Here is a 19402-nt window from a genome sequence, read left to right on the forward strand (position 1 = left end):
GGGATTACTTTATCACAGCCTCTTCAAAACTGAATATTATCAAGGCCTCCCTGGTAGCTCAGTGGCAAAGAATCCGCCTGCAAATGTAGGAGACGTGGGTTTGGTCTCTGGGCCAGGAAGACCCCACATGCTCTGGCACAACTAAGCCTGGGCACCATACTACCGAGCCTGTACCCCAGAGCCAGTGAGTGGCAGCCGCCAGCCTGCGTGTCCGAGAGCCTGCGCTCTGCAACAGAGAAGCCGCCACAGGGAGAGGGCTGCCCCGGTGGCTCAGCTGGTAACGAATCCGCCTGCAATGCGGGAGACCTGGGCTCCATCCCTGGGTTGAGAAGATCCCCTGGAGAAGGGAAAGACTACCCACTCCAGTATTCTGGCCTGGAGAATTCCATGGACTGTATAGTCCATGGGGTCGCCAAGAGTGGGACCTGACTGGGCGACCTTCACTTTCACCACAATGAGAAGCACGCACACCACACATAGACAGTAGCCCCTGCTCCCCACAACTAGAGAAAAGCCCGCACAGTAACCAAGACCCAGCACAGCCAAAAATTAAACAAAAAACCCAAACTGAACAATATCACATTAAAATTTTTTTCGCAGCCTCATCAGTAAAAATGGTATTTCATTGTTTTGCTATATATTTGCTGACTTGTGAATTAGGTAGACCAACTTTTCATTAATGGTCACTCATACTCTGGGGCTTCCCTGGTGGCTCAGTTGTAAAGAATCCGTCTGCCAATGCAGGAGATGTGGGTTCGATCCCTGGGTTGGGAAGATCCCCTGGAGAAGGGAACGGCAAACCACCCTAGTATTCTTGCCTCAGAAATCCCATGGACAGAGGAGCCTGGGAGGCTACGGTCCACGGGGTGCAAAAGGTTGGACATGACTTAGTGACAACAACTTATACTTTACCTAGGTTAAAAAAAATCTCATTTATTAAAATAATAAAACTAATAAAAGCTAATGTTTACTGAACAACTTCAGAGGCAAGTCCTATAGATAATCCCTCCCCTCTTGCTAAAACATTTATCTCAGGGATGTGCTTGTAAGCCAGAACTATGCTAACCTGGATTCTCACATGACGCTATGACATGTTACCGTGAGAAAGAAGAGTAGGGTGTTTGTCTGCTGGTTTGGGTAGAGAGGCCTTCCTTCTCTCGGGACATTGATGAGGAACTTCTTAGCTCGAGATGCTCCTCTCATAAGGGAAGTTTGAGGACAATGAATTATACACAAAAGAGAAAAGAACTGAGAGAATCAAAGAGAATCAGAGCCATACTCTGCTGACTTCACTGATATTCTGAATCAAATTAACCTTGACATTTGTCCTCTGTCTGAAATTCTCCATTATGAAAACCAGTAACTTCTCTTGCTGTTTAAGTCAATTGGGTTTTCTGTTGCTTACAACCAAAAAGCATTCTAAAACATACACTCAATTTAGCTCCTATTCTTTTTTCTGGGCCATGTCATGCAGGATCTTAGTTCCCCAACCAGGAATCAAAGTCGTGCTCCCTGCAGTAGAAAAGCAGAGTCTTAACCACCGGACCGCCAGGGAAGTCTGTATTCTTAATTAAAGCATGCAGGATCTTCAGTCTTCACTGCAGCAGTCAGGATCTTTAGTTGTGGCATGTGGGATTTAATTCCCTGATTAGGGATCAAACCTGGGCCCTTTGCATTGGGAGCATGGAGTCTTAGACCACTAGGGAAGACCCTATTTTTAAACATTAGGAATGTAGTAGATTTTTCTTCTATGGATATCAATTATTGAACATAGAAAATAAATTTTAGACATGAAAGTGAGACCTCAGAGCTTTTTAAATATTTGATAAGATCCCAGAGGGAAAAAAATGTGTTGTAGTTACCACAAATCTGTTCTAAAAGTTCAGCCCACACAAATTTATGTCAAACTTGCAACTAATTAGAGAAAACGGGAAAGAGGTAATTAAGTCATTTCATTCTGTTATCTGTAACAAGTAGCTTTGTTATTTTTTCTTAGTTATGAACTAAAAGATGAGAGTCGATTTATGATTTATGGGAGTTAGTTTAATGACGTGATTAAGAACATGCATGTCAGAATCAAACTGGCTGGCTCAAATCCTAACACTTTGCAGTTGTGTGACCTTGAACAAGTTACTTAACTTCTCTGAGCCTCAGTTTCCACAAAGGCAAAGATGAATTAATAATAGTACTTATATTTAGGGTTGTCAATGGCATTTGAGTGAAAGTACATTCTAAGGGTTTAGCAGAATACTTGGCAGATCAGTTCAGTTCAGTCACTCAGTCATGTCAGAACTCTTTGCAACCCCATGAACGGCAGCATGCCAGGTTTCCCTGTCCATGACCAACTCCCAGAGCTTGCTCAAACTCATGTCCATTGAGTCTGTGATGCCATCCAATCATTTCATCCTCCATTGTCCCCTTCTCCTCCCACCTTCAATCTTTCCCAGCATGAGGGTCTTCTCAAATAAGTCAGTCCTTCACATCACGTGGCCAAAGTATTGGAGCTTCCGCTTTAGCATCAGTCCTTCCAGTGAATATTCAGGGTTGACTTCCTTTAGGATTGACTGGTTTGATCTTCTTTCAGTTCAAGGGACTCTCAAGAGTCTTCTCCAACACCACAGTTCAAAAGCATCAATTCTTTGGCACGTAGCTTTCTTCATAGTCCAACTCTCATATCCATACATGACTACTGGAAAAACCATAGCTTTGACTAGACAGACCTTTGTTGGCAAAGTAATGTCTATGCTTTTTTTTTTTCCTGCTTTTTAATATGCTGTCTAGGTTGGTCATAGCTTTTCTTCCAAGGAGCAAGCATCTTTTAATTTCATGGCTGTGGTCACCATCTGCAGTGATTGTGGAGGCCAAGAAAATAAAGTCTGCCACTGTTTTCATTGTTTCCCCATCTACTTGCCATGAAGTGATAGGACCAGATGCCATGATCTTAATTTTCTGAATGTTGAGTTTTAAGCCAGCTTTTTCACTCCCCTCTTTTACTTTTATCAAGAGGCTCTTTAGTTCTTCTTTGCTTTCTGCCATAAGGGTGATGTCATCTGCATATCTGAGGTTATTGATATTTGTGCTGACAATCTTGATTCCAACTTGTGCTTCATCCAGCCCAGCATTTTACATGATGTACTCTGCATATAAGTTAAATAAACAGGGTGACAGTATACAGCCTTGATGTACTCCTTTCCCAATTTGGAACCAGTCCATTGTTTCATGTTAGGTTATAACTGTTGCTTCTTGACCTGCATACAGATTTTCAAGGAGGCAGGTAAGGTGGTCTGGTACTCAGATCTCTTGAAGAATTTTACACAGTTTGTTTGTGATCCACACAGTCAAAGGCTTTGGTGCAGTCAATAAAGCAGAAGTAGATATTTTTCTGGAACTCTCTTGCTTTTTCTATGATCCAATGGATGTTGGTAATTTGATCTCTGGTTCTGCTGCCTTTTCTAAATCCAGCTTGAACATCTGGAAGGTCTCGGTTCACATACTGTTGAAGCCTGGAGAATTTTGAGCATTACTTTGCTAGCATGTGAGATGAGTGCAATTGTGGTAGTTTGAACATTCTCTGGCATTGACTTTCTTTGGACTGGAATGAAAACCGATCTTTTCTAATCCTATGGCCACCGCTGAGTTTTCCAAAGTTGATGGCATATTGAGTGCAGCACTTTAACGGCATCATCTCTTTGGATTTGAAATAGCTCAGCCAGAGGTCCACCACCTCCACTAGGTTTGTTCGAAGAGATGCTTCTTAAGGCCCACTTGACTTTGGACTCCAGGCTGTCTGGCTCTAGGCATCTGACTTGGCAGATAGTGAGCCATAATACTGTTATTATTATAGTTACTCATTTTTTCTTTTAATGGTTAAACAACTTCTTTGGTGGCAAAAGAGCTATTTTGAGAATTGCAGAATATGGAGAGACTGAAGAACAAACCTTATTTAGCCAGATGCTGTCTTCCTCAGTCACTGAGGTTTTACTGTCTTCTCTGGGATTGCAAAGAGTTAGAAACGACTAAGCGTGTGTGCATACACACACACAACTTTTGCAGTTTCCAAGGAAAAGAGATGCTACACTGCTTTTGAGCACTTTGAGGCCAGAACTGAGTCCTGGTGTGAGTTATCAAAAATAACCCTGGAAATCAGCCAATAAGTCTGTTCAAAGGCAACAGACTGTAATTTAGTGCTTTGGACTAGTGGCTAGTGGCAAGTAGTCATGTTGGGAGCTGGAGCTTTGGAACCAGACTAAAAGTGTGAAAAGTGTTAGTTGCTCAGTCGTGTCCAACTCTTTGTGGCCCCATGGACTACAGCCTACCAGGCTCCTCTGTCCATGGGATTCTTCAGGCAAGAATATTGGAGTGGGTTGCCATTCCTTTCTCCAGGGGGATCTTCCCAACCCAAGGACTGAACCTGTGTCTCCTGCATTGGCAGGCAGATTCTTTACCGTCTGAGGCACCAGGGAAGCCCCAACTATGCAATTTCAAATCTTACCTCTACCACTTTCTCCTCATGGAACCTTAGGCAAGCTACTTAACCTTCCCACACCTCAGTTTCCTTGTTGGTGGACAATAAATAGTGGCTTCCTCAGTTGGTTCTTGAGATGAATATATGGCACAGAGTGCTTAGAACAGTGTCTGGCATAATGTAAGCCCTTAAAAAGCATCAGCTCCATTTCTGTTTGGTTGAAAGGCAGTTATTCAAGAACCTGATGCTTCTTTTCTGTTGGAGCTGTGCAGTTTCCCTCCAGCTTGTTTCTGAAGCTCATTACAGAGACACGTAGGGTTATAAAAGGCAACAGAAACATGCCACTCATTAAAGGTGAACCAGCCTTGTTCACTGCTTCCACGAGGGGGCAGTCCAGACTCAAAGGAAGCCTCACAAGTCGCCCACACAAGTTGGGCTTCATTTGGGTCCATAACTTCATGAAGTAACTTCTGATGTACGTGGATTTTCATAACTTCTATTTTCTAATCCAGCATTAATAAGTGATCAAGGAATTAGGGAGAATGTTTGATGACAGGACTTTGAACCAATTCCTTGGTGAATCACATCTTCATTCTGAAATCAGGTTTAGGGGACTTCCTTCCTGGTTCAGTGGCTGAGACTCCATGGTCCCAATGCAGGGGGTCTGGGTTTGATCCCTGGTCAGGGAACTAGACCATATGCTACAACTAAGAGTTCGCATGCTGCAACTAAAAATCCTGTGTGCTGCAACTAAGACCCAATACAGCCAAATAAATAAATAAAATTAAAAAAACCCAACCCAAATCAAATTTAAATCTGATAATAAAGTAAAAGATGATGGGGTAAATTTTGGTTCTATTCTCTTTCCCCCTTTCTCCCTTATTCATTATTTATTTATTCATTCTTACAGACAACAAATAATTATGAAAAACCTTCCAAATGCCAGGCACCAAGAATGCAGAGGAGAAAAAGATTAACATGGTTCCTGCTCTCCTAGGGGCTGATAGTCTCTGAGAGAGACAATTTTTGAAAAAAATGACCATTACACAATTGACTACTTTTTTTTTTTTTTTTTTTTACAATTGACTATTGTATCTACCACCATGATAAGACCTCAAAGTAAAACTGCAGGCTGTGTGAGCAGGCAAAGGGAGACCCCAACGTTCTTGAAAAATTGGCATATTCCAGGCTTCCTTCAATATAAGAATCTACCCTGAGGCAAAGGAGTGAACATTAGCTAGAGGAAGGGGACTTGGGAAGAAGAATGGTTTACTCATTCAACAATATTTGTAGGTTATCTGTTGTGGGCTACATCCTTTTCTAGGTATGGAGGAAATTTAAAAGAGTGATATGCTAATGAGGGACCAGAAGTGGATGGCTGCCTTTGACAGGGGTTAGCTCATCTCTTTCTGAGAAACTGAGACCTGGGGGAAGAGGAAGAGCCAGTCTTGTGAAAATCTGGGAAACAGTGTTATGGGCAGAGGAAATAGCACATATAAAGGCCCCATAGCAGGAACGGTCTTGGCAAGTTCGGGGAACAGCCAGTGGGCCAGTGAGTGGCTATAGCAGAGGGAAGTATGGGCAGTGGCAGGCGATGACATGGATCATAGCCTTGTTCTAACTCAATGAAACTATGAGCTATGCTGTGTAGGGCCACTCAAGACGGATGGGTCATGGTTGAGAGTTCTGACAAAATGTGGTCCACTGGAGAAGGGAATGGTAAACCACTTCAGCATTCTTGTCTTGAGAACGCTGTAGAACTGTGGCATTGGAGAAGACTCTTGAGAGTCCTTTGGACTGCAAGGAGATCAAATTAGTCAATCCTAAAGGAAATCAACCTTGAATATTCATTGGAAGGACTGATGTTGAAGCTCCAATACTTGGGCCATCTGAAGCGAAGAGCTGACTCACTGGAAAAGACCCTGATACTGGGAAAAACTGAAGGCAGGAACAGAAGGGGGATGACAGAGGATGAGATGGTTGGATGGCATCACTGACTTGATGGACATGAGTTTGAGCAAACTCCAGGAGATGGTGAAGGACAGGGAAACCTGGTGTGCTGCAGTCTGTGGGGTTGCAAGGAGTTGTACATGACTGTGCAACTGAACGAACAGGAGATGACATCTAAGAGGCAGCAAAGGTCTGATTTTGGAGGCCATGGTAAAATTTGGGTTTTAATTGCATGGAAGGCCATTGGGTGGATGGGTTGGGTTTCAGCAGAGGAATGTGGTCCCATTTAGGTTTTGAGATCACTCTGATCTGAAGTGAGGTGCTGATGCTGGAGGAGGATGAATGTGAAAGCAGGGTATGGAAGGCAGAATAAAGACCCCCCAAAGACATCCCAGGAACCTGTGTTAGGTTCAGTCAGTGAAGTTGCTCAGTCATGTCCGACTCTTTGCGATCCCATGGACTGTAGCCTACCAGGCTCCTCCATCCATGGAATTTTCCAGGCAAGAGTACTGGAGTGGATTTCCATTTCCTTCTCCAGGGGATCTTCTCAACCCGGGGATTGAACCCAGGTCTCCCGAATTGCAGGCAGATGCTTTACCATCTGAGCTACCAGGGAAGCCCCTTGTGTTAGGTTACACAACAGAAAAGAAAGAAAGATAATGCTAAGTTGTGTCCAACTCTTGCAACCTATGGACTGTAGCCTGCCAGGCTCCTCTGTTCTGGGATTCTCCAAGCAAGAATATTGGAGTGGGTTTCCATTTCCTTCTCCAGGGGATCTTCCTAACCCAGGAATTGAACCCAGGTCTCCAGTATTGCAGGCAGGCTCTTCACAGACTGAGCTATGTGGGAACACAACAAAGGAATTTAAGTGGCAGATGGAATTAAGATTGCTAACCAGCTGCCTTTAAATTACAGAGATTATCCTGGATTATCTGGGTGGGTCCAATGTTATCATAAGGGTCCTTAGATGGGGAAGATTAGGGCAAAGGAGTCAGAACCAGAGAGATGACATGTGCAAACAGTCTAGTGGCCTTTGCTGATTTTGAAGATGGGAGGAGGCCAGGAAGCAAGAAATGAGGGTGGCCTCCAGAGGGTGGAAAAGTCAAGCAAAGGGATTTTCCCTGAGAGACTGTAGTGAGGAATGCAAGCCTGCCAGCAGCTTGATTTCTGCCCAGTGAGATCTGTTGCAGATGTTTAACCTCCAAAACAGTAAGATGATAAATATGGACTGTGGGACTTCCCTGGTGGTCCAGTTGTCAACACTCCATGCTCCCAATCCCAGGGGGCCTGGATTCCAGCCCTAGTCAGGGAACTAGATCTGACAAAAACTAGATCTGCAACTAAAAGCCCACAAGCTAGGACTTCCCTGGTGGTGGGATCCACCTGCCAATGCAGACAGATTAAGGTCTAATCCTTAATCTGGGAGGATCCCACCTGCCAAGGGGCAACTAAACTGGTGCACCACAAGCACTGAAGCCTGAGTGCCCTAGAGCCCAAGCTCTGCAACAAGAGAAGTCACTGCAATGAGAAGACCATGCACGGCAACGAAGAGCAGCCCCTGCTCACCGCAACTAGAGACAGCCAGGACACAGCAATGAAGACTCAATGCAGCCAAAAATAAATAACTAATTAAATTTAAAAAAGAGCCCGCAGGCTGCAACTACAGACTCCACACACCACAACTAAGACCCAGTGAACCAAATGTGTGTGTGCGCTTAGTTGCTCAGTTGTGTCTGACTCTCTGTGACCCTATGGAGCCCACCAGGCTCGTCTGTCCATGGAATTCTCCAGGCAAGACTACTGAAGTAGGTTGCCATTTCCTTCTCCAGGGGGATTTTCCCAACCCAGGGATCGAACCTGGGTCTCCTGCATTACAGGCAGATTCTTTAATGTCTGAGCCACCGGGGAAGCCAAATAAATAAAAATAAATAAATAAGAAAGAAATGTGGATTGTTTTCAAGTCACCAAGTTTGTAGTCTTTGTAACAGCATCGATCAGAAACACACAGGGAGACCTCTAAGAAGACTATTGTCCTTGTTTGGATGAGCTTCGGTAATGGCTTAGGAAATATTTACCTTACCTACTAAATGCTGGGATCAGTCTTAGGCCTTCTTTCATGCTGGCCGTCAAGTTGCCCCTTGCCCCTCTGTCACCTTTACAGAGGCAGGACTTGGCCTTTCCTGAGTTCCTGTCAATATCCTCGCTCCAGAGCACAAGCAGTCCCCATACATGGGATTCCATGTCACCCAGTGGAATCAACACTTGGTGGTGGTGCCAGGAGCAGACGGCTTGGGAAAACTAAAGGGCAGGGCACCTTGGTGAACTGGCGTATGGTTATGACGCTTTGATTGGACCGTCACAGATCTGACCTGACCACTCATCCAAGGTCTAGAACAGGTTTCACAAGATTAAACGCAGGTTTACCCGACACACACACAAGTCACTGAGTCAACTCTGTACTTCAACTCTGTACTTCCCTCTCCTAACCTTCGATAAATTAATCTGTTGAAACAATCAATCAATCAATCTGTTGGAAAGCGAATTCCTTCTTTAGGGAAGGATGGGTAATGCCTTGGTATCAAGCATCTTTGTATTTGTCAAACTGGAATTCAAAGTGTCTTGATCCAGAGACCTTTTTTTTTTGTTTTTTTTAGAGACCTATTTTTAATAGAGTATCTCTCCAGGCTCAAACATTCAACATCCATGAATAATTTTTTTAAGGATTGGCAGTAACCAATGAGGGCTTCCCTGGTGGCTCAGATGGTAAAGCGTCTGCCCGCAATGCAGGAGACCCGGATACGATCCCTGGGTCAGGAAGATCCCCTGGAGAAGGAAATGGCAACCCACTCCGTTACTCTTGCCTGGAAAATTCCATGGACGGAGGAGCCTGGTGGGTTACAGTCCATGGGGTCGCAAAGAGTCGGACATGACTGAGTGACTTCACTCACTCACTCACTCACTCACTCACTCACTCAGTAACCAATGAATGTGGACACTATCTTAGAATGCTTTTTTTTTTAAAAAAAAAAAATCAGCAACCCAAGACAGTCCCTTATATTTAGAAGCCTGAATCTAGGGTTACATATCAAGATACATGTACAACGCTATTTTGCTGAATGCAGCTGTCATAGTGTGGGCCAGAGATAATTTGAGATTCAGGAGCTGAGGCCAGCAATTTTATGTCTGCATCTGCTTCTGCCCGTAACTTGCGGGTAAAGACAGGGCCACTTCAAAGGCTATAGCCATATCACCCTTAGCAAAGCACAGATCATCGGGTCAGGGACATTCCCTCCCTGAGCTTCGCCCCCGGAGACAGTCAGCGCTCCCGTCTGCAAAGGGACCGCATGGCACTGTCCCTTGCCTCTGCCCTGGCACCCTCACATGCCCTTCGTTCCCCACTAGCCGGATAACTGTTCCCAGGGGTCTCTATCCTCTCGGAATCTCCAAAGTCTAGCACAGTTTCTATGGTTGAACGAGTGCTCTGTCAATAAAGATCTGGTGAGGAAATGGAGGGGAGGGACAGCACAATGGGGAAATTGTCTGGAAAGCTAGCAGATGACTTTTACCCTGCTTGTGACAGGCACAGTAAGAAGCAGCCTGCTTAAAGCAGACAGTGGGTTCATTTTTGTTTTTTCCCTGTTCAGCATCTGTCTCTCCTTTCTTCTGGTAAAAAGCACTTTGGTTTTCCTTTGGGAAACCACCCTTCTCACACTCTCAATCCATAAAGTTTGGGTGGAGTTGACTTCACCCTCTGTTTCACTGGCTGAATTGTGACACATTTTCCACCAGAGAGGGTGCCACACAGCCTTGGACACTGTGTCACTCTGTGTTGGAAAGGAGGGCCACACCTGTGTGTTAATGGCTGGTATCCTAATGGTTTGGTTCCTGCTCCAGACCAATCATGCATTACTTCAAATTGAAACTTTTTTTTCTCCTTGTAACTATTATGGCAGAGTTACTTTATTTCCATAGACATTGCTTAGCTGGTAGGAAGAAATCTGAAGATGCTGGCAGATGCTGGGCCTCTGTGAAACCAAAATGTGCTCAGGAAGTTAAGAAGTAGATAAGGGAGATATTCTTAACAATGCTGAACACCAAGACCCAGCCATACCTGAAGTTATCTCTGGAATTTTCATTTTCAACTATATGAACAAGTAAACTCTTTGCTGTAGACTTTTTTTTTTTGGTCACCGTCTGCTGAGACAGTCCCCTGGCTCTTGGCCAATCCATTTTCTAACTGTGCTTTCTAGAGTGAAGCAGGGGTGATCTGAGTCCTGCAGAAGACAACCATCACCTCACTCTATCACCACTGAAACTCTCTGCCAGGACTTGGGGGCATGGAAAAAAAAAATCAGACCCTCATCTTGAGCCCAGAGCTCTCTGCCTGTAGTGGGGCCAACACTTTCGATGCCACCTAGCAGGGCACTTCAGGCCATCAGCTAGGTATGAGCTGATACTTGCTAGCCCAACCCTGGACTTCCCTGGCGGCTCAGACGGTAAAGCAACTGCCTGCAGTGTGGGAGACCTGGGTTCAATCCCTGGGTCAGGAAGATCTGGAGAAGGAAATGGCAACCCACTCCAGTATTCTTGCCTGGAAAATCCCATGGACGGAGGATCCTGGTAGGCTACAGTCCATGGTCACAAAGAGTCGGACTCAACTGAGCGACTTCACTGTCACTTCTTTCTTTAGCCCAACCCTCAGCCTCTCTGTGGTCTTCCCTGAGGCTGGAATGAATGAGCCTGTTATGGTTATGGGAGGTCTCAAGAAGGTTGGGAACCGCAAGAAAACACAATGTATGCACCATGGTAGACCAGCTTTCTTAAAACCATTTTTATTCTGCCTCTCAGCAACACTTAATTTGATCTGGATAAAAGATCAGGAAGTCGAATACAAACAAACAGAAAACAAGGTGTGTGGAACAGGAATCAAGATCCATTTACTGGAATGATGCTAGGATCTCTGTGTGCTAAGAATTGGTATTCCTGGTTCATGTCCTCCTGGGACAAGTACTGGCTCATGACGGACGTCTGGGTGAAATGACAGGTGGAATCCGGTGTCCACCCATGTTTATTTTTTGTGAGGGGCCAGGGTTTTTACCAAAGGCCTGAGATCCACAATAATCTAAGAACAATGCTTTGTATTTGTGTAACAGTGAGAATTTTCCCTCCAAGGGCAGTCGCATCTATCACTGCGATTAATTCTCACACTGACCACTCTCAGCTAAGTAGGTGGGTGTTCTCATCTCCATTTTCCAGATGAAGAAATCTGAGGCACAGAAGGCTAAGAAACTCGCCTAAAATCAGCTTGCATAGGTAGATTGTGGCAAAGGAGGCATTGAAACCCAGGTGTTTTGATTTAACACTTGTTCATTCACTTAGAATAAGGTGACTTTTTTTTTTTTTTTTTTGGCTTAGGAAGGTTATTTTCATGATTTCTAGTACTAGTTTTTGAAGTTAGTTTTAACATATACCCCCTATCACTCTGTTGTGTTAACCACTTAATATTTTCTTGGAGTCCACTTCCTTTTTTAAGTAAATGCATTTGAACAGAAAATTATATCCCTAAGTGGAGATTCACAAACGGAAAGTAATAAAATACACAAACTGAAAATAAAACCCACTAAGTAATTAAATTTTGTCTAAACAGAAGACTTTGAACCTGGGGTCTGCTCTTTATTAAGAAGGGAAACAAGCCAAAGGATCAGAAAGATGTTGAGGACCCATGAGCACTAAACAGAGACTTTCTCTGAAATGTAATCAGGACTGAAAAAGAGAAGTGCAAATGTTCTTTGTGAGTCAGTGACATTCAATCTTGTGGCTGCAAATGACTTAAAAGTTACCTTTGTGTACCACCAGTGGTATGTCTTGCACGCAGGGTTAGCGTGTTCTGGCAGGCAGAATGATGGTGGCATTGTTAAACCAGTGGTCACACCTGCAGGGTTTATATTTGACAGGAAAATAAATACACTGGGTGGCATTTCCAGGTGGCATCCAGGAAAATCAAAGATCTTGCCTGAGACTTGCTAAAGAGAGAGAGAGAGATTGAAGTAAGTTCATTAAACACAGGCAGTATATTCTCAAAACTGGGATGGGAAGGATGCCCATGTACCTAAGGACTGACCACCAAGTAAATTCTCAGAGTCTGTCTGAGGTGACAAATGAGACTCTGGTCAAGCTGACCCATGGGGGATGCAAGCAAGGAGACGGAGTCAGGCGAGATTAAGGCAAAAGACCAGAGAGCCCCTTCATCCCCCTTTGATGACAGAATAGAGCTGATGGAGGAGGAGCTACTAAAGGCCAAAGTGAAGCTATAACATGTAAAAATGAAAGGAAACAAGGCACAAATTCAGCTCTATTCAATGACTTTAAATGTGCTACAAATGTGCTCCATGTTGCAAACCAGCATCCTTTACTCTTTCCAAAACTTCCCTCTCCTCCCAGATCTGGACTTTTTCCCCCTTTAAAAGCAACGAGATTTTCTGAGGCTCATCTCTGGAGAAGAGGAATGCACACATGGACACAACGGCTTTTGATATACTGAGACAGTGAGGCTTAATTTTCTTAAGAAAAAAAAAAAAAAAAAACAATGGCTTCAGCTGATCTGGCTTTACTGCCTGGGTTTCCTAAATTTCGGACTTTGTTGTTGCTGCTGCTGCTGTTCTTTCTGGTTTGAGTTCATTTGCCAGGGACCTGCCGCTGGAGAGTCCTGGAGGAAAAGATCTCACAGTCTGAAGTCAAGGATCCATTCCTCAAAAACTCCTCTGGGGTGTGTGTGAATGAGGTCCATCCTCCATGCTTGTGGCTGACTGCTGGCTGTTCAGGCTCTGTGTGTAAAGAGACAGAGTGAGTGAGAGAGAGAGACAGACCAACAGATGGTGGGGTGGGCAGGGGACGGGGATGGCGGGAGAGAGAGAGAGAGAAGAGAAAGAGAGGAGAGAGTAGAGCCTCTTCAGCAAAGGCTTCCTTCTTCAATGGCTAGTACTCTAATTCACCCAGTGCTGACATGGACTAGCAGCTCTGCATACTTTTGAATCTAAGCACTGGTTTCTTTTTGAAAAATGTATCTTACCTGGAAACATGTTTTACATGGTGCACATGCAAAAATCCAACTGATACAGATGTAGGCACAATCACGGCCCCTGAGGCTTTCTGAATCTTATTCTCCTCCTCAAGGGTTAGCAGCACTGTTAACATTTGGGCTGCACCCTCCAGGCATTTTCCTCTACATTTAAATCACAGCTGTAGTTAGCTGTAGTTAGCATCTCAAGGAGAGAGGGGAACAAGCCATGCAAATTCCAAAGGAGGAATACAATTCCAGGAAGAGGGACCAGCAAGTGCAAAGGCCCGGTGGCATGCTTGTGTTGCTCAAAGAAGAGGAATTCAGTGCAGTTGGAGGGAGGAAGGGCTGGGAGATGTGGATGGAGAAGCAGAAACCAGATCCTTTGGGGCCTTATAAAGCCATAGTAAGGGAGGTATTTTCACATTTAAATTGCAGTGTCGTATTCCATCCTATGAATGAACCAGTGTGTATTTAACTGTTCCCCCACTCTTGGACATTTAAGATGGTTCAAGGTTTCCTCTTTTTCAAGTGGAGCTGCCATGAGCATCATTGCACATCCTTGGTTCTCATCCCTGGGCTTCACATTTGAAACATCTGGAAGGCCTTAAAACCTATTGATACCCTGCCCTATCACTGGAGATTCTAATTTAACTGGTCCAGGGTGGGCCCTGGGCATTGGGGATTTTCACGTGTAGGGAGGAGAATTACTGTTTTAGGTGTCTTTTTGTGACACTGAGAAGTAGACTGCTGGGCAAGTAGGCACACAGATTTTAGAAAATGATCTTCTGAAAGATGGTCCCAATGTACTATTCCACCAACAGTGTGGTATCCAGGTCTTCACACTCTGGCCAACCTTGATATTATCACATGTGTGTGGATGTATGGACATCTAGTATTTCACTGTTAATTTGAGTTATCCAGCTACTGGAGAGATTGAGCATCTTTTTTTTGTTTGTTTGTTTACTTTTAAAAAAAACTTCTTCAGTCTTCCTTCAAATTTTTTCTTTTTTTTGAACATCTTTTTCATGTTTATTCTGACTTCTTCATCAATATCCCACCATCTTACATCCTTTTCAAAGCAAAAATCTTTCATTGTTGATGACTTAGGTCTGACTTATCTTTATCTCAACTTATCTGAACCAACAAAGAAAGGCCTTTCTGATCTTCAGGAAACAGGTAATGTCTCCCATTTTTCATCATGGAATCACAAAAATTCTCTGAAGACACACCGGTGCAAAACAAGTGCCAGGAAGGAAGCCTTACATCAGCCAATAATACAAAGAATAAGAGAGATTTGCTCTTATGCTTTTGTAAGAGCAGCTTCGTGCTTCTTATCCCTAATGATATTTCTTCTTACTTCCCTTCTAGTGCAAAGGGGGGATATGCTGAGGTCAGGAAGAACTCTTTTCAGTCTCCTTATAATGTAGAAGCTTTACCAGTAAAGAATGGGTTTGTATCTGCTAACTCTGAACCTGCTAATGGGAGACAGTTATGGGATCCTTAACCTTAGAAGTCAAGTTCTTCCTTAATGGAACTTTGGAACATGATGTCTCTTACTGCTAAGAATGACAAGCAAGCATTTTTAATACGTGGTGGGAGTGTGCTTGCTTGTTTAGGTACCTACAAGACCACCCAGGTATGTAAAGTCAGTGGAAGTGCAATGTATGTGTATTTAACTTACAGAAATAAACTTTCGTATTTTTCAAAGAGAAAAAAAGCAACTATTGAAATGGAGATATTGGCCACCAGGTTGCTGGATGCTTATGAGTATCAATGGGTATAGGACTCCTGTTGAGCTCAGAATGTGGTTCCAGTGTTTGAACATACGACATGAGCCCTAAACAGCCAACCACCTCAGCTGGTGTTAGCCCCAAGGAACACCATCCGTCCCCACACTGGAGGCAACACTGGCTATATTGGGCTGATCAGGAGACGCTGTGTGATTCTCAAATAGGGTACCCTCCTATATATATGTCCAAGATTAATTTTGATTATTCAAAGCTCACCTCATGCCCTGATGTTATAACTTCACCCAAGTAAGCAGCAGCTCCACTGGTTGTCATTTATTCTATTTGTGGCAGACAACACTGGTCTCCCTCACACCCAGGTTTGGTCAACTGATTTTGTGCTAAAGGAGTTCCACTGAATTCAACCAATCATCAGGCACGTGACCATGAGCATGATCACAAGGAGAGAAGAAAGAGGAGACTTGCGATACGTGTAAACTTTCTAGGAGGTAGGGCAGGGGAAGTAGCAAGCACTGAAGCTTCTTCCAGGTGGCCTAGAAATGTGAAAAAGTCCTACTTTGTAGCCTACATCTACCTATTAATACATAAGATTGTTCTCCATTAGGGACTTCCCTGGTGGTCCAGTGGTTAAGATTCCATACTTCCAATGCAGGGGGCCTGGGTTTGATTCCTGGTGAGGGAACTAGATCCCACATGCTGCAACTAAGAATTTGCATGCCACAACTAAAGGGCCCTGTTGCTGCAAAGAAGAAAAGATCCTGCATGTCAGAACTAAGATATGGCACAGTCAAATTAAAAAAAAAAAAAAAAATGTTCTCCATTAGATGCAAAGCTTTAGTGCATTACAACATGACAATACTTAGAACTAGGTTTTGGGGGTTAGGAATGCTGTGATAATGCATGTTTCAGGGCCATTCGGAATTTTGATTGTGGGTCTGGGAATCTGCATTTTCATAAGCATCCCTGCTGGATCTGTCACAGGTGAGACCTGTGCTTTGTGAAACATGACAAGAATAACCTAATCTTGCTTGAATCCTCAGATGCCAGTAGAAAGTAAAAGTCTGCAGACTTGTTGTTTTTGGCTGAAGATGCGAAAAATCAGGATCAATAAACAGATGGCTACAGTATTTAAATGTTTTACCTCTGTGATTCATTTCTCTACTTTCCCTAGCAACCTGTGAACAGGGAATTTGATAACTCCAAGAGACTCCAAGTTTCTGATTCCATATGAACAGAGCACTTCTCTCCTGCCAGCTCAGCATTCTATCTCAAACTGTTGAATAAATTTGAGTTCAGTAATTCCCAGTTCTAACAGATTTGATGTCATCAAACTCTTAGCTTTCTTTGCTCCAACCACCACATGACTTACAGAGATATTCTGTAAAATTAGGATAGGTGATACAAAAAGACATCATATTTGTTGTTTCTGGAGGAAGGTTCTGAGGGGAGGGATAACTGGATGGTGGGGATCAAAAGGTACAAACTTCATTTATAAGATAAGTACTAGGGCTGTAATATATAATGTGATAAATATAATGAATGCTGCTGTGTGTTATATATGAAAGTGGTCTAAAAGAGCAAATTCTGAGGATTCTCATCACAAGGAAAAAAGTTTCTGTTTCTTTCTGTATCTATATGAGCTGATAGGTGTTCACTAAGCTTACTGTGATAATCATTTCATGGTGTATGTAAGTCAACTCATTGTGCTGCACATCTTAAACTTACATAGTGCTGTATGTCAATTAAATCTTGATAAAGCTGGAAGGAGAAAAAATTAGGATATTGAGAGTTTCATACGAGCTTGGGTGAAGACTATCATGACCTGTTCCAAGAAAGTGAACTACCAGAGATTTCAGTCATTTGAGAGAGAAGAGATTGGTTATGGTTTTCTTAATAAGGGTAAGGAATATATATATATACACACACACATACATACACACATATACATATATACACACACATAAAGGCATGTGTGCTCAGTCTTGTCCAACTCTTTGTGACCCCGTGGACTGTAGCCCACCAGGGTCCTCTGTCTATGGGATTATCCCAACAGGAACACTGGAGTGGGTTGTTATTTCCTCTTCCAGGGGATCACCCCAACCTAGGGATTGAACCTGCGTCTCCTGCATTGGCAGGCAGATTCTTTACCACTGAGCTACATGGGAAGCCCTTTTTTTAAAGGCAGCACTTAACAAGTTTTAAAAGATAGTAAGAGATTTCAGAAAACTGACATACTCGAAGCTTTTGGTCTTGCCTCTAGGCTAGGCCTTCTCTAAAGTTAGATTTTCCCAGCCCTGCCACGGAGGTCCTTGCTTTGATTGTTACAAAAGAGTGTCTCTGCGGGTACACCTTCTAGGTGGTAAAATGATTCCCGTCCTTGGCCTTGAGTCTGATATAACATGTTAGGATGATGACTTTGCTGATGTAAATGAAAACTGACCAGTCTGTTAATGGCTGGTGCTATTAATGTGTTCTTCCTTTTCGATTTGGGAGGAAGGAAGTCTGGCAGAGTGTTCTAATCACCTGCAGCAGAGTCTTTGGGAGGCAGTGGGGAGCTTGAAAATGCAGATTCTTGGTCCTCGCTTCTGACTCAGTAAGTTGGAATCCTTTGAGGTAGGGTTCAGATGTCTAACTCTTTTAAAACTCCCCAGGTAAGTATTCTGCAGCCCAAAGTTTGGGAACCTCTACTTTAGTAATTCCGCAATGTGATTCAATTTCTCCAGTAAGCCAGGCTGGGAAATTTTATTTCAAAGGATTAAAGGATTACTGAGAAATCAGGTCTTGTTCTTGGTCTTAATGGAAGACAGAAATGATTTCATTCACTGAGGTCTAGTTTCTTACTGTCTCTTATACATATGCACACACACACATGACAAAGCTTTTAAATTTTAGTTTCTCCATGGAATTCTAACTCTGGAAAACATTTTTGCTTGTTTTGATACCACAGAAATGCCACAACTAAGAGTTTGTATGCAAGATCCCGTGTGCCACAACTAGAAGATGCTGCTTGCCACAACTTAAAAAAAAAAAAATCCTGCACACCACAACTAAATATCCCACATGTAGCAATGAAGACTGAAGATTCTGTGTGCCATGACTAAGACTTGGTACAGCCAAATAAATAGGTAAGACAAAAGTAAATATTAAAAAAAAAAATGCCAGGGTGGTTTGGGCAGTAGAGCTAGGATTTGAGTCCTAGCAAATGAGTGCTGAGGGCCAGGCTCTAACCACTGTGGAACACTTCCCATCAGGGAGAAGCAATGGAGAGGAGGCCTCCTCTCCTATCTTTCATGACTACTACTAACGAAACCTCAATCACAAGTATACAAACGTCAGTGCTTCACCTGCACACAGAAACATTAAGAATGTCCTCCACACGAGGACTTCCTCAATGGAGGAAGACTTCTGGGTCCCCAGTGAAACTTCTTGCCTGGAATCTAACAGGCAAACTGAACTTTGAAAGCCAAATTGTCCACCAGAAACTCTATAAAGTAGATAATGTCCAGGTTGCTGGTGTGATTTTTGTATGTTTTTGTTTTGTTTGGGGCCCTCATCATGTGTTTAAACTGTGTGAATTGGTTGTCAACATCTAAAAATCAGGAGACTTTAAATAAAGACCCAGCTTTCCAATGTCTTTTGGAAAATGGGCCCATGAGGTCTGTGTTGTAAGTGGCGACAACCAGCAAGAGCAGAGTGGTGGCTGCTCCCTTTAAACTGTGCTCCTCTTCTCACCACAGTCCACACTGTTCCCGACCAACCTGCTTCATGCATGTGTAATATGGTCCCTGCCTCACTCCTGCAGCCCTTTGATTTTCTTACCCTTGGCCCTAACTCATCATGTTCTTCTGGTGGGTTGGAACCTCAAGGCACCAGCACTATAGAAATAATTCTAGAGTCAACCACAAGGTAAGAGCCATCTACTGGCCTTTGTTAGTGTGTGTACTAGAAAGGACGTGCTGGCTTAGAGGTTGTGAGGTGGTGTGGTTAACAAGAGCTTCCAGGGACTTCTCTGGCAATCCAGTGGGTGAGACTCTGTGCTCCCAATGAAGGGGGCCTGGGTTCAATCCCTGGTCAGGAAACTAGATTTCTTATGCCACAACTAAAAGAAGATCTTGCATGCTGCAACAAAGATCAAAGATCCTGCAAGCCTCAGCTAAGGTCTGCAGGGACAGCAAAAAA

At 43.6% G+C, this 19402-nt stretch overlaps 1 protein-coding gene across 2 annotated transcripts in view; it reads right to left on the bottom strand.

The window, feature by feature from the left end:
• Window positions 1–11231: 11231 nt before the first annotated feature.
• Window positions 11232–19402, bottom strand: part of TMEM233 (transmembrane protein 233) — a 43678-nt gene continuing 35507 nt past the window's right edge. For both annotated transcript variants that reach the window (XM_020899077.2, XM_020899078.2), the window contains exon 3: window positions 11232–13239. In XM_020899077.2, coding sequence (XP_020754736.1) covers window positions 13233–13239 — 7 coding nt within the window. In that variant the 3' untranslated portion in view covers window positions 11232–13232. The remainder of the gene's footprint in view (window positions 13240–19402) is intronic.

The sequence above is a fragment of the Odocoileus virginianus genome, chromosome 12, assembly GCF_023699985.2.
Source record: "Odocoileus virginianus isolate 20LAN1187 ecotype Illinois chromosome 12, Ovbor_1.2, whole genome shotgun sequence".
Taxonomy (NCBI): Eukaryota; Metazoa; Chordata; class Mammalia; order Artiodactyla; family Cervidae; genus Odocoileus; species Odocoileus virginianus.